Source organism: Miniopterus schreibersii (genome assembly GCF_964146895.1).
Source record: "Miniopterus schreibersii genome assembly, chromosome: 4".
Taxonomy (NCBI): Eukaryota; Metazoa; Chordata; class Mammalia; order Chiroptera; family Miniopteridae; genus Miniopterus; species Miniopterus schreibersii.
The window spans coordinates 71804537-71817334 of record NC_138105.1 but is presented as its reverse complement, the minus strand read 5'-3'; the positions used below and the strand labels follow the sequence as shown (position 1 = coordinate 71817334).

The window sequence follows — 12798 nt, the reverse complement described above, 5'->3', positions numbered from 1 at the left end:
GTTCTGTGATAGTATGGGTGTTCTAGATATCAAGTGACCTAAATCCCCATATTTAAAGAAAGGTCTGGGTGCCATCAATTTGGGGAAAGAGCCACAACCCTCCATTTGGGGCGGCAGGAATCTCATGTTTGGGGTAAAAGGAAGCTCCAGTGTTGGCAGAGAGCAGTCATCAGAGCAGTAATTGCTATTATGGGATACACCAAGTCAAACTGGTGGGGGATCCTGGTATCTTCCGTGAAAAAGGTCAAAAACGCTCATTTGGGGGCAGGGACTCTATATTTGGGGGAAGGATGCAACCCCCCATTTTTGGTAAAGGAAGCCCCCCAAATTTTGGGGATGGTCTGGAGGCCCCCATTTCATAGGGACAGACTATACAGGTCTAGGCCAGCAGCCCCCAGCTGGTTTGGGGACCCCACCCCCTCTTGTTTCCAGGAACAGCTGGGCCCAGCCTGTGAAGTACTGCTGGGAAGTGAGTGACTCAACCCCTCCCTGCGGCCACAGCTGGACCCCCTGCCTGCACCCTCCAGCCTTCACATCTGGACAGAGACCCAGTCATAAAGGCTGGGATGGGGATCCTGGGTTCATGCAGTTGAAAGACGGTGCCCTTCCCCCAGGGCTGACTACAGCCATAGGGTGGACACCATGCCACATACCATGGGGGACTCTGACAGACCCTCTGCACTTCAGACACTGACATCCCTCCAGAAATTCCCATTTTGCCCCCCCCCCCGTCATGTCTGTGTATCTGAGTCCATGTAAAGTGTGCTCACATTTACGTAGGTGTGAGATAGTAGGTTTGTGATTGTATGATCATGGGGGGGGGGGAGTCTGTATCCATCTGTGTCTTGGAGTGTTTTGGGGCCCTGGGAATTTATGCAACAGGCTATTTCTGTGTGACTTGGTGGTGTGTGGGATGGGGGGGGGCGGCTCTCAGGGACTGGGGCACATGCTCTCTATATGAGACCTTGCTTTGGGTCTATATATCTATGTCCTTCTTTGTATGAGAAGTATGTGACAATCAATACCTCAGTGTGGCTTTAGGTTGTGTTTCTGTGTGACTGTGTCCTACTTTCTATCCATCATGTCTTTCCGTGACAGTGTGACCCTGTCATGTGTCCTTGGTTCGTCCATGTCCCCACAGTAATATGGATGTCCCTGTATGTGGCCTTTGGGTTTGTCTCTGTGACCCTACTTTACTTCGAGAGCCCTGTTTCTGATGACCCTGTGACAGCATGACTGTCATGTACCTTCATGCCCAAGACTGTGTGTCTTACTTTGTCTTGATGCTGATGGTGTGGCTTTATCAGAGTGTCTGTATATGCCACCTGTGTATGAAGATGGCCCTATCCGTGTCACCACCACAAACCGTGGGTAACAGGTGTGTCTGTGTCATGACCTGGGTCTCCGTATGTGCCCATGTGACCCTATCCCGTTCGCTACAGGACTGGCTGGACTAGTGAAGGTTTTTGCCAACGTGTGGCAGGTGTATCCTGTATCCGTGTAACCCTGTGGGGCCTTGGAGAGTCTGTGACCTTGTGGCGGAGCGTATTAAAGTCACACCGGACAGAGCTCTCAGTGGAGGAAACGACGCGCGCAGAGGGTGCCAGGCTCACTGCATCCTGCCGCTCTGCTGGGAAAGCGCCCTCCCCGGACTGCGGGGGCGCGTGCGTCGTGCGTGACGTGAGACACGACGGGGATGGCTGCGTGCGTGGAGCCCGACGCGGTCCTGCGTGCGAGCTCGGGGAACAGGGGATGGGCTAGCAGAGTGCGCGCGTGCGAGGGCGAGTGCGGGGGCGCTGCTCCGGGCAGAGCCTAGCTCCACCCAAGCCTTAGGGCGCGGGTGAAATCCGGGAGGGGGCTGCTGTTAACCCCTTCCTGCCCGACCTGAAACCTGTGGCCCCTCGATGGAGCGCGCGGGGGCTTCCCCAGCGCCTGGGGGCCGTCCCTGCCCGGGGAGGAACCCCCATCGAACTGCGACACCCCCCAGTTACCATGGGAACTGGAGCTTCCCTCCCGGTGGGCTCATGTCCCCTCTCCTCCCCTCTCGCTCTTCCTCCAGCTCCGTCGTCTGTAGATCTGGCGCTTCCTTCTCCAGGTCTCCAGGGAAGAGGGTTGGGGTCGGCGAGGCCAGGGCCTGCGTGACTCAGGCCGGCCCAGTGGTCCCCTGGCCGCAGCGGACCTTGCTACCCCTTTTCTGCCCTTTTCGGCCCACATGACTCACCCCTCTCGGCTTTCCCCTTGTGTGACTCAGGCCCCTGGGGAGGGGGACTGCAGACTCCCAGACCCCTCAAAGGGGAGGGGGCTGAGAGCCAAATCCTAAGGACCTCCTGCTTCGGGGAGGAGGGTGTTTCCCTCCAGGGGGCAGGGGCGATGTCGTCCCCTATCTGGCCCTAGCCCAAGGTCACTGGAGGTGTTTCCCCCACCCCTGAATTGGCAGCCCCCTCCCCCTCCCCAGGCCTCCGGGAACCCAGCCCTTGGCCCTCCCCCCACAGCCCACAGGAAGTTTTGGCAGAGCCTGTCGTGGCAATGAAACGGTTAAAGCCGTTTTCTTATTCATTTCATCCAGGGGCCCCTTTTGACTCAGAGCAAGCTGGGCGCCCCCTTGAGCCAAGCCTCCTGGGGGCCTAGGTTCTTACTTCACCACACATGTACCATTTTTAGAGAGAGAAGGGAAGGCGGTTGGTGAGCTGGCTGGGATCTTGGGTAGCATACCCAAGAGCTGGGTTCAGATCCTGCCTCTGCTCTCATTGCTGTCTAGGTCTCAGTTTCCCCATCTGAAAATAGGGATAATTATGTCCAATTCAGAGTGACTTTAAGATTAGGTGAGTAATGGATGAGACTCTGCATCGAGAACTGGGCACAGGAGCAGGAAAGGGTCTTGGCCCACAGAAGGACCCAGGCTCCTCCTGTCTCTCAGGCCTGAGTGTCAGGGTGTCTAGCAGGCACAAGTCCTTGCCAGGCAGGCCTTGCCCCACCCAGGCACTCCAACGAGGCCTTGGGGTTCATCCTGTCCACCCCCTGCCCTGGGCCAGCACCCAGGAAGTGAGAGGCGGGACAGGAATGAGGTAGAACCTGTTGGGCCTGTCGCCTCCCCACCCCCCACCTTCATTCTGGGGCCCTGACAAGGCCCCCACGCTGCAGCCCCACCCCCGCTGCTACCCTGGACTCCTGGGTCCTGACCCAAGGGTGGCCCGAGGGAAGGGATGTTGGCGGAGGCAGCGTCTAGGGAACATCCTGTGGACTGCTGGCTGGACAGACCAGACGGGAGGGTCAGCCTCTCCCGGGGCAGGGCAGAAGTCAGCTAGGGGCAGAGTAAACATGGCCCAGGGTGGCCAGACTTGGGGGGGTGGCAAGAAGTGTACACATACAGTCACCCTGAGAGAGCCAGTCCAGACACACAAACCCCTGGCCACAGAGAGACTGCTAACCTGGGACACAGTGACAGGGTCAGACACACATCTGGGCAAGATGACCCAGCAATGGCTGTCTCATACAGACACAGTGGCAGGACAGACTCTCAGGAGCAATACTGAAAAGCTGCCAAACACACAAAGCCATCAACAGGCCAGAAGCATGCAGGCCGGGTGTGTGTGACAAGGATAAATCAACTTGGCATACAGGCAAGATGGACATAATGTCACACACAAGCACAGAGAGACATTCAGGAAAGCACAAAGCCTGGCTGATCCAGTGGCATGGTCACACGCATGCTGAGACAAATGTGACAGGCCAGAAACACACAGGACAGACACACAGAGGACTGTGCATCAGACATAAGCAGGCAATGAATACATGTTGACAGACTCAGAGAGAGGGACAGTTACTTTCAGCACAAGCGCCTCCAGAGTTGTATGAGAGGTGTTCAGACACATACTGTCAGAACCTGACACACAAGACAAAGCAACATGTGCACATGCACTCACATACACATACACACGTACACTAGCAAGATGTGTTTAAACTCAAAAAGATACTCAGAAGCAAAAGGGAAAAACATAAACCTATGACGAGATGGGTGGAGAGGACACATACATACCATGACAGAAATCCCCCTTGCCAGTTGTACACATACTCAGAAGGCTCCAAGGGACACCAAGACTTACAGATATATACTACCTGACAGATGGGACAAATGGGAGAGGACAAACTGGCATATTCACACACATGATCTGGCCAGTCATACCAAGCACAGGGAGGCACAGACAGGCTATAGTCAGATATTCATAAACACATTGGCACAGAAACACCCTGACAGAACCTGTTGACTAGTACTCATACACACCAGCCACAGAGTTCACATAGACACACACTTCAGACCAGCCATGAAACTCACATAAACACACACACACACCAGTCATGCCACAGTCAGACATTTGTAAACACAATGGCACAAAGACACCCTGACACAAATATACACACACACCAGCCAGAGCTCTCATAGACACATACGCACACTAGCCACAGACCTCACACACAGACCTCACACAGGCAGGCCATGGACCTCACATGCACAAACACATATACATGCCAGACAGGAATAGGTTAGCCATATGAACTCCAAAACAACACATGCATATAGGCCAGCCACATGCAACTGATTCCATAGACAATACACACGTACCCACCATCCCTCCCTCCATATGACAGGCCCTGCACAGCCCTGCAAGGTTGGGCCAACACACAGACTCATGCACTGAGGAGACAGGCCTCACACATTCTCACACACTCTGACAGACCAGTCATACGGAGACCCACAGGCGACCAGACACACATGCTCTTGGACCATGCTGAGGTACTGTAGAGCTCTGGGCTTCCCACTCTGTCTCTGTCCCCCCATCCCCCAAATATCCCCGAACTTCCCTCCAAACATTACTCCCAACTTCCCTCCCTCCCTGCTATTTGTCACTTCCTGGGAGGCCTGGCTCAGCTGCCCCAGTCCCTGGTAAGCTGTAGGCCTTTTATCTTAGCACATCCCCTGTAAAGGGGGCACCCAGAATCTCAGCCAGGCCCAGGCCCCCCCAAGACCTCACCAGCAGAAGGGGGGAGACAGAAGTAGTTTTATGGGAAACTCCCCTCATGCCCAGCTGAGTCAGCCTGAGGAGACAGCCTCTCCTTCCTGCTTCCAAGAAAACCCAGCAGCTTCCTCTCCAGCAGAGGGGGTGAGGGACCCTCAAACTACAGAGGTGGGGGAGGGAGGTAGCTGGCATGTCAGGGGTTCCTGGGGGAGGACCTCTGTGATTCTCAGCCTCTTCCTGCCCTGCTGCATGTCCACACCCAGGGGCAGGGACTCAGGAGGTTGGGTGCTATGACTTGTGAGTTCTCGCCCTGGCTTGCCTATTGGCTGACTCACTTGCAGCCCCCCGGCCCAGTTTCTTAGTGAGGGCCCCACCAGTCAGTGGGGCCAAGGGGGAGGGGGTCACCAGACTATTTATAAGAAGGAGAAGTCCCTCACGTCAAAGTCGAAAGCCCCAGAGAGACCCGTGGGTGGGGGTAGGTGAACTTCCCCCTAACCCTGTCCCCACCCCAGGCCCTAGGTCCCTGGGTGTGGGGGAAGGTTGGGCATGGAGTCCTCCTCCAGATGCTGGTCTGGAGCCCAAGGGCTGGGCAGTCCCCAGCAGCATCTGGGCACCCAGGGCAGGAGGGGGAGGGGGCTATCCTCACAGCCTCCTCATGGGGGCCTTGGCGCCAGTGGGGCGGCATGAGGGGGTGGTGCCCAGGCCACAAGGGTGAGACTGGCAGGGGCCTGGAACCGGCTGTACCAGCTGGGTTGGGCCTCCGCCCTCCCTGGCTGGCCCGTTCCCCACCCCCTGCTCAAACACCCTTGCAGAATGCATGGAGCCACCCAACCCCACTCCAAATGCTGGCCTGTCTCCCCACCCACCAGCACCCCTCCACCATGTGCCCAACTCCATTTCTCTCCTGATTAAAGAAGACCCTATTCGAAAGGGCCTGAAAAGCTTGGCATACTGTTGGTCTACATAAAAGCCTCTGTGCCTGTGATTATCCACAGTATAGTGGCTAATGCTCTGGAACTAGACAGCTCAGGTTATAACACATCTCCAGCACTTAATAGTTGTGGGATATCAGGCAAGTTCTTTACCTTCCTGTGCCTCAGTTTTCTCATCTGTTAAATGGGGATACATAGCATGCATTTTGCTGGGTGGTTGGAAGCAGGCAATTAGTTACTCTACTTAAACCACTTAGAAGAGTGTCTGGTCCATGGTAAGAGCCATGTAAGTGTTAGCTATTAAAATAATTATTATTTCTCAGTCTGTTTGCCTATCTTAAGTGTCATTGCTGTCTGTCTGCATGACGCTAACCCTGCCCCCAGTTTGTCTCTCTGGCCATCTTTCACTGCCCTGACCCCCACCCCCATACACCCACTTTTCCTTGCTGGGTCCTTTCCCTTCATCTCGACCCACTCTGGGCCAGCCTCGCAGCTCTCCAAGACTTCCCTGGCCTGGCCAGCCTCAGCACTGGCCAAGGCTGACTCACTGTGGCCTCCTGGCCCGTGGGACCTACAGGTTGGCTTCCTGAGATGCTACCCTCTAGCCAGACCTGCCCAGCCCCCCAACCCTGCCCACTGCGCCCCCGCAGGGCCCCGGCCAGATGTCAGCTGCAGTTATTAGCATGGGCGGGAGACACAGGCCTTGGCAGCATGCCTGCCAGACTCAGCGGCCGCTGGAATCTCCCTTGAGCCTGGGGCGGGGGAGGGGAGCAGTTCAAGCTAGGGGAGGAGGGGAGGGGGCACCCAGGGGTCACAAGTACCTCCAAAGACCAAAGACAGGGATGCCCCCAGCGTCTATGGGACCTTCCTCCCCAAAACCACTGTTCTGGACTTCCCCCTGCCCCCACATAGCTCAGTTTCTCTTTCACCTCTTTCATTTTCCTTCTCTCCCCCTACAAAGTCTGGCTAGCCCCATCCCTCAGCATCTCTCTCCCCTAATGAAACTTCCATCATTCAAGAAGATAGAGGCCTCTCTCTGAGAGAGCCGCTCAGCTTCTCATCTCTCGTCCTAGTGGCTCATATCTTAACTGGAAGTCCCACCTTATGTCTAGCTAGAAGCCTCACCACCTAAATCTCCACCCAGTCCTTACTGGGGTAGGAGCTCTGGGTTCCTCAAGATTCAACCCTTGGATTTTCAGGTCCCATCAGATGAAAGAGATATCCAGGGGAGAGAGGGAACCCCCACCAAGGTATTCTGGATGGTTGACCAAACTCCCAGACTAAAACAGGAGTAGGAGTCCTTGTCCACCTGAGTGAGGTAGGGGCACCCCAGCCTCTGCTTGTGGGGAGGGACCCAGGTCTTCCCGCAGAAAGGATGAGTACTCCGCCGGAGGGAGGGGGCAGCCTTGCCGGCCAGCCCAGGCGCCAGGGACGCCTGGAGGCATTGGCCCGCCCCCTCCGCGCCCCGTCGGGCCAGGGGCGAAGTCCGACCCAGGCCCTCGGGCAGGCGGGGACCTGCCAGGCTGGGTCGGGCCCGGGCCCGGCCTGGCAACACGCAGCCCCACAGCGACTGGGTGGGGCCAGTCCAGGAGGCCGTGGGGGCCCCGGGGGCGGTGGCAGGGCTGGTCGGGACTAGCTGTCGGGGGCCGGGACACGCCCTGGGACCTGGCACAGACCCGGGCGAGACCCGTCTGGGGGACCCCGGGACAGCACTGGTCCCACCCCTTCCTGTAGCCTTATATGGGCGTCGGGGAGAGACTCCAGGGACCGCCCGGCTGGCAGCCAAGCGCCAACTCCCGCCTGTTGCCACGGCGACAAGGACCCGCTCCCCGGTGCGTCCCCCTTCGTCGGGCTAATGGAATCGTCCCCGGACTGCCTGCCTCCTAGATCGTCCGTGGGCACCGCGGGCTGAACCATTGCTGGGGAGGGGACTGTAACTGGAGGCCTCTGAGGCTGGGCGTGTTCGGTGCACCCCAGCCTCCACCGGGGTCCCGCGCCCAGGTTCCTCTTCAGAGGCTCAGAACCCGGCCCGACCCAGGGCGGGGTGCAAGGTCCCGTAGGATCCGAGTGACGGAGATAGGGCCGGGCTCCTTCCCCCAGGGCTGTTGCCACACTTCCTGCCGCGGAGCTCTTCCCCGGCCTGTTTCTAAGGAAGGAGTGGGGTTGGGCGACCGCGCCCCGGCCTTCGGGCTGAGTCCAGGCACCAGGAGCTGACGCGGTGTCGGTCAAGCCCAGGGTTACTGGGGGAGGGCTTTGGGATGGGGACAGAGTATACAGGCGCCTGGAGGTCACCCACAAGAGGGGGCGCCAATCATGGAAGATCCAGCAGTCCAGTTCCTCAGGATCCTCAAAGACCCTTCCTTCCCGAATGTCTCAGCCAGGGACCCTCTGTCATTGTCATCTCAGCTCTGAAAGTGCGCCTCGACCCTTCACATTCTCCTTCGTCAGAGCATCGCAGATGACCCCAGTGACCCCCAACCTGTGACAGTGTCTCCTCCTACCCCATATATTTTCCCTAACTCAGTGTAGCCCAAGACTCTCATTCACTTTCTGCATATCTAGATTCTCCTTCCCATTTATGGGGGACCCTCAGCCTCTCCCATGGACTCCAGGACCCCTACTTATTTCTTGTATAATGGGCCCTCAAGCCCCTCTCCGTATAACCTTTTCACACACACTCCCACTCTTCACTTTTCTTGGGTTCAGTCCCTCCCATGAAAATTCCAGTCCCTCAACCCCTCTGTATTCAGGACCCACATTTAATTTCTGAGTCAGGGGTCCCCTTACCCCTCTCCCATTTACCCTGCTTAACCCTTCCATCTCTCTTTTATGGGGTCTCCCAGAGTATTCACAGCCCTCCAGCCCCTCTCGGATACTACAAGTCCCTCAGACCTTCTGTATATAACTTGGGACACCTCCCCCCCACACACACACTTGCTCTGTACCAGTTCCTCGGGTCCTTCATCTCGTTCTCCAGGGGTTTCATCGCCCTCCCAGGAGTCCCTCCCCTTGTGTCCCAGAATCCCCTTCCTCGTGCGCCCCCGAGATCCCTTGAGCCCCTCCCCCAGCAGCCTCGCCAAACCACCCAGCCCGTGGCCGCTGTTTACAAGGACACGCGCTTCCTGACAGTGACGCGAGCCGCCTCCTCCCCTTCCCCACGCTCGAGGAGGGGGGCGCGAGGGCCCGGCTCGCGCGGCGGCCAATCAGAGAGCGCTTCCGCAGCTGACAATCGCGGTATAAAGGCGCATGGCTCCGGCTGAGCCGCCCGGACTTTGAGCGCGGCAGGCCAGCGTCGGAGCCAGCGGGGAGCGGGAAGCCCGGGGAACCGACACCGAGAAAGAGAGCGCGCCAGAGCGGGGCAGAGGGACTCGGACTCGCGAAGCCGCACAGAGCTTCCGCGCACGGCGGCCGGCTGGCCTCCCTCGGCCGTTGTCAGCCCCAAGACCGCGCTTCCAAACACCCAGTCCAGCCACCGCCGAGGACAGCGCGCCGCTCGCAGCAGCGAGGCCCGGGGCGGCCCCGCAGGGACCCCCCCCTCCCCCCGACCGCCCGGGCCGTCCGGATGTGCACTAAAATGGAACAGCCCTTCTACCACGACGATTCATACGCAGCTGCGGGATACGGCCGGGCCCCGGGCGGCCTCTCTCTACACGACTACAAACTCCTGAAACCCAGCCTGGCGCTCAACCTGACCGACCCTTACCGAGGTCTGAAAGCACCCGGGGCGAGGGGCCCCGGCCCAGAGGGCAGCGGTGGTGGCAGCTACTTTTCCGGCCAGGGCTCGGACACAGGCGCGTCGCTCAAGCTAGCCTCATCAGAGCTGGAGCGCCTGATCGTCCCCAACAGCAACGGCGTGATCACGACGACGCCTACGCCTCCGGGACAGTACTTTTACCCTCGCGGGGGTGGCAGCGGTGGAGGTGCAGGGGGCGTCGTCACCGAGGAGCAGGAGGGTTTCGCCGACGGCTTTGTCAAAGCCCTGGACGACCTGCACAAGATGAACCACGTGACGCCCCCCAACGTGTCCCTGGGCGCCAGCGGGGGGCCCCCGGCGGGGCCCGGGGGTGTCTATGCTGGCCCGGAGCCGCCTCCTGTCTACACCAACCTCAGCAGCTATTCCCCTGCCTCTGCACCCTCCGGAGGCGGAGGGGCCGCCGTCGGGACAGGCAGCTCGTACCCGACGGCCACCATCAGCTACCTCCCACACGCGCCGCCCTTCGCCGGCGGCCACCCGGCACAGCTGGGCCTGGGCCGCGGCTCCTCCACCTTCAAGGAGGAACCGCAGACCGTGCCTGAGGCGCGCAGCCGCGACGCCACGCCGCCAGTGTCCCCCATCAACATGGAAGACCAGGAGCGCATCAAAGTGGAGCGCAAGCGGCTGCGGAACCGGCTGGCGGCCACCAAGTGCCGGAAGCGGAAGCTGGAGCGCATCGCGCGCCTGGAGGACAAGGTGAAGACACTCAAGGCCGAGAATGCGGGACTCTCGAGCACTGCGGGCCTCCTCCGGGAGCAGGTGGCCCAGCTCAAACAGAAGGTCATGACCCACGTCAGCAACGGCTGCCAGCTGCTGCTAGGGGTCAAGGGACACGCCTTCTGAGCACCCCTTCCCCGTTCGGACATTCCCCCCACCCACCCCAGCCTGGACGGCTGGGCGCAGGCCTATCAGAGGGTGAGGGGGCAGGCGGTGGGCACGGGCCCCGGGGCATGGGGGCGCCGAAAACCACACTGGATCCCTGCCCGCCCGCCCGCTCGCCCGCTCTGCGCCCAGTCCTTCCACCTCGACGTTTACAAGCCGCCCCTTCCATGTTTGTTTTTGTTTTTCTGCTGGAAACGGACTCGATTCATATTGAATATAATATATTTGTGTATTTAACAGGGAGGGGAGGAGGGGGCGATCACGGCGGAGCTGGCCCCGCTGCCCGGTACTCAAGCCCGCGGGGACACCGAGGAGGGGATCCTCGCCCCCTGCCCTCCCCCTCTGCACCGTACTGTGGAGAAACACGAACACGGTCTCTAAAGAGTTTATTTTAAGATGTGTTTGTGTGCGTGTGTGCGTTTGTTGTTCCGACTTTTTATTGAATCTATTTAAGTAAAAAAAAAAGGTTCTTTATTAATTTCTGTCGTCTTTTTTTCCAAACCCGGAGGGCGGGGGGAGGAGAGTAGTGGGATGCCCCCACCCCGCTGCTGTTTGTGGCTCGCGTCGGTATCTGTCTCACCTCGCCAGCTCTGCCCAAGCATCTCTCGATCGCAGCCGGGGTGTCCGACCCTCCTCTGGCTGCCTGATCCCGGGGGTTGGAAAGTCCAGGGCGGGGACGCGGTCCAGCCTCCCAACACCTGGGGGCAGGATGCCTGGGGCTGTACGCGCAGTGCGCAGGCACCGTCCCGCCTTGCAGCGCACGCCGGGGCTTTCCCTGCTGACGAAACGGAAGCGCTGCCCATATATGGGCGGATTCTGTCCAGTGACGCGACGGCGGTCTCCGGGCAGATTCCGGGAATCCCCTCCCCCGCTCTGCCGGGCAAGGGCCCCGGCGCCCGGAAGGAGGCCGGGATTTTCCCAGGCAGGCGGCTGCCCGGGCCCGGAAAGCCCCAGGCCTGGGTCCAGAGCGTCCGTGGTGGGCGGGTCTCGCTCCTGAGTCCAGGGAGCCGCCCCAGAGCCTCCCATCTCTGGCTGGCACCCCGGCCCCGCCGCGCCCACGCTGTCTGACCTGACCCGGGTGGGGGTTTGCTGCAGCCTGCGAGTCCTTGCCGCAGCGGTCCCCCTCACCCCCCGCCAGGAAGGGCGGCGCCCGCCTGCCAGTTTCCCCTCCCGGTGCCAGGCCAGTATCGGGGTGACTGCCAGGTCTGGTGCTGCTGCGGTGGCTGCTCAGGCCGCCGGACGCCTCTGCCGCTCTGACACGGGGCTCCTTCTCCCGCAGCTGAGATGGGTTTGAGGGTAGCTGGTGCACCCAGCCTCGGAGCTGGATGCACCCAGAACAGCAGAGAAACCAGCCCACAGGGGCTGGACAGAACAGACACTTCATTAATTTATAAAGTACTGAACAACTCAGCCCTGGAGACACAGCCTAGACCACAGCAGACAGACAATAAACAAGGAAACATGATTCCGAGATGGTGGTAAGTGCTAGGAAGAGAAGACACAGGTCAAAATGGAAGGGATGGAGCAGGGGAGATGAGCTGCTTTGGAGAGTAGATTGGGAACATGGACGTTTAATGAGACCAGATTTGAAGAAGTCCAGTCATGAGAAAATCCTGGGTAACAGCATTCTGGGCAGAGGGAACACATGCAGTTTCTGTGGGCAGAACAAGATTAGTCTATTAAAGAACAATGGTAAGAAGCCAGTATCCTGGAATGGAATAAACCAGGAGGGTAGAGATGAGGTCAGGGAAGACCACACAGGGCCTTGGGGAGAAGTGTAGATAAAATTCCAAGGCTGAGATTAGTGACTTTGGTGGTTATTAGGCTGGATAGCAATATTAGTAATGGGTCTATGGATTAAGTGAGCTTGTCAGTCCTGTTCTGTGGAAGGAAAGAAGGGTTCAGAGTGGCAAAGTCACTTACTTAGACACATACAGCATCAAACTGCACTCCTGGGAAAATTGCCTTGCTCTTGACACCTGCCTCCCAGTCTAACCCCTCACCCTCCCACCCTAGGGGCTAACAGGTGGCCCTTTCAGTCTTCAGTGGGGCAGAGCTTGTCCACTGTTCATGTAGCTCAAGCTCCCACTTTTTTCTTTTTTTTAAATATCTTTATTGATTTCAGAGATAGGGAGAGGGAGATAGAATCATGAATGAGAAAGTCATCATTGATCGGCTGCCTCCTTATCCCCCCCCCCCCGGGGATCGAGCGGGC

At 58.8% G+C, this 12798-nt stretch overlaps 1 protein-coding gene across 1 annotated transcript; it reads left to right on the top strand.

Annotated features, from left to right (window-relative positions):
- The first annotated feature begins 9219 nt into the window (after positions 1-9219).
- Positions 9220-11165, top strand: JUNB (JunB proto-oncogene, AP-1 transcription factor subunit). Its single transcript, XM_081136574.1, has one exon. It carries the CDS (start codon positions 9510-9512, stop codon positions 10542-10544), a length of 1035 nt encoding a protein of 344 aa, XP_080992700.1. The 5' UTR covers positions 9220-9509; the 3' UTR covers positions 10545-11165.
- Positions 11166-12798: the final 1633 nt, after the last annotated feature.

Coding starts and splice junctions, on each gene's coding strand:
- JUNB (XM_081136574.1), top strand. CDS start 9,510: ATGTGCACTAAAATGGAACAGCCCTTCTACCACGACGATTCATACGCA.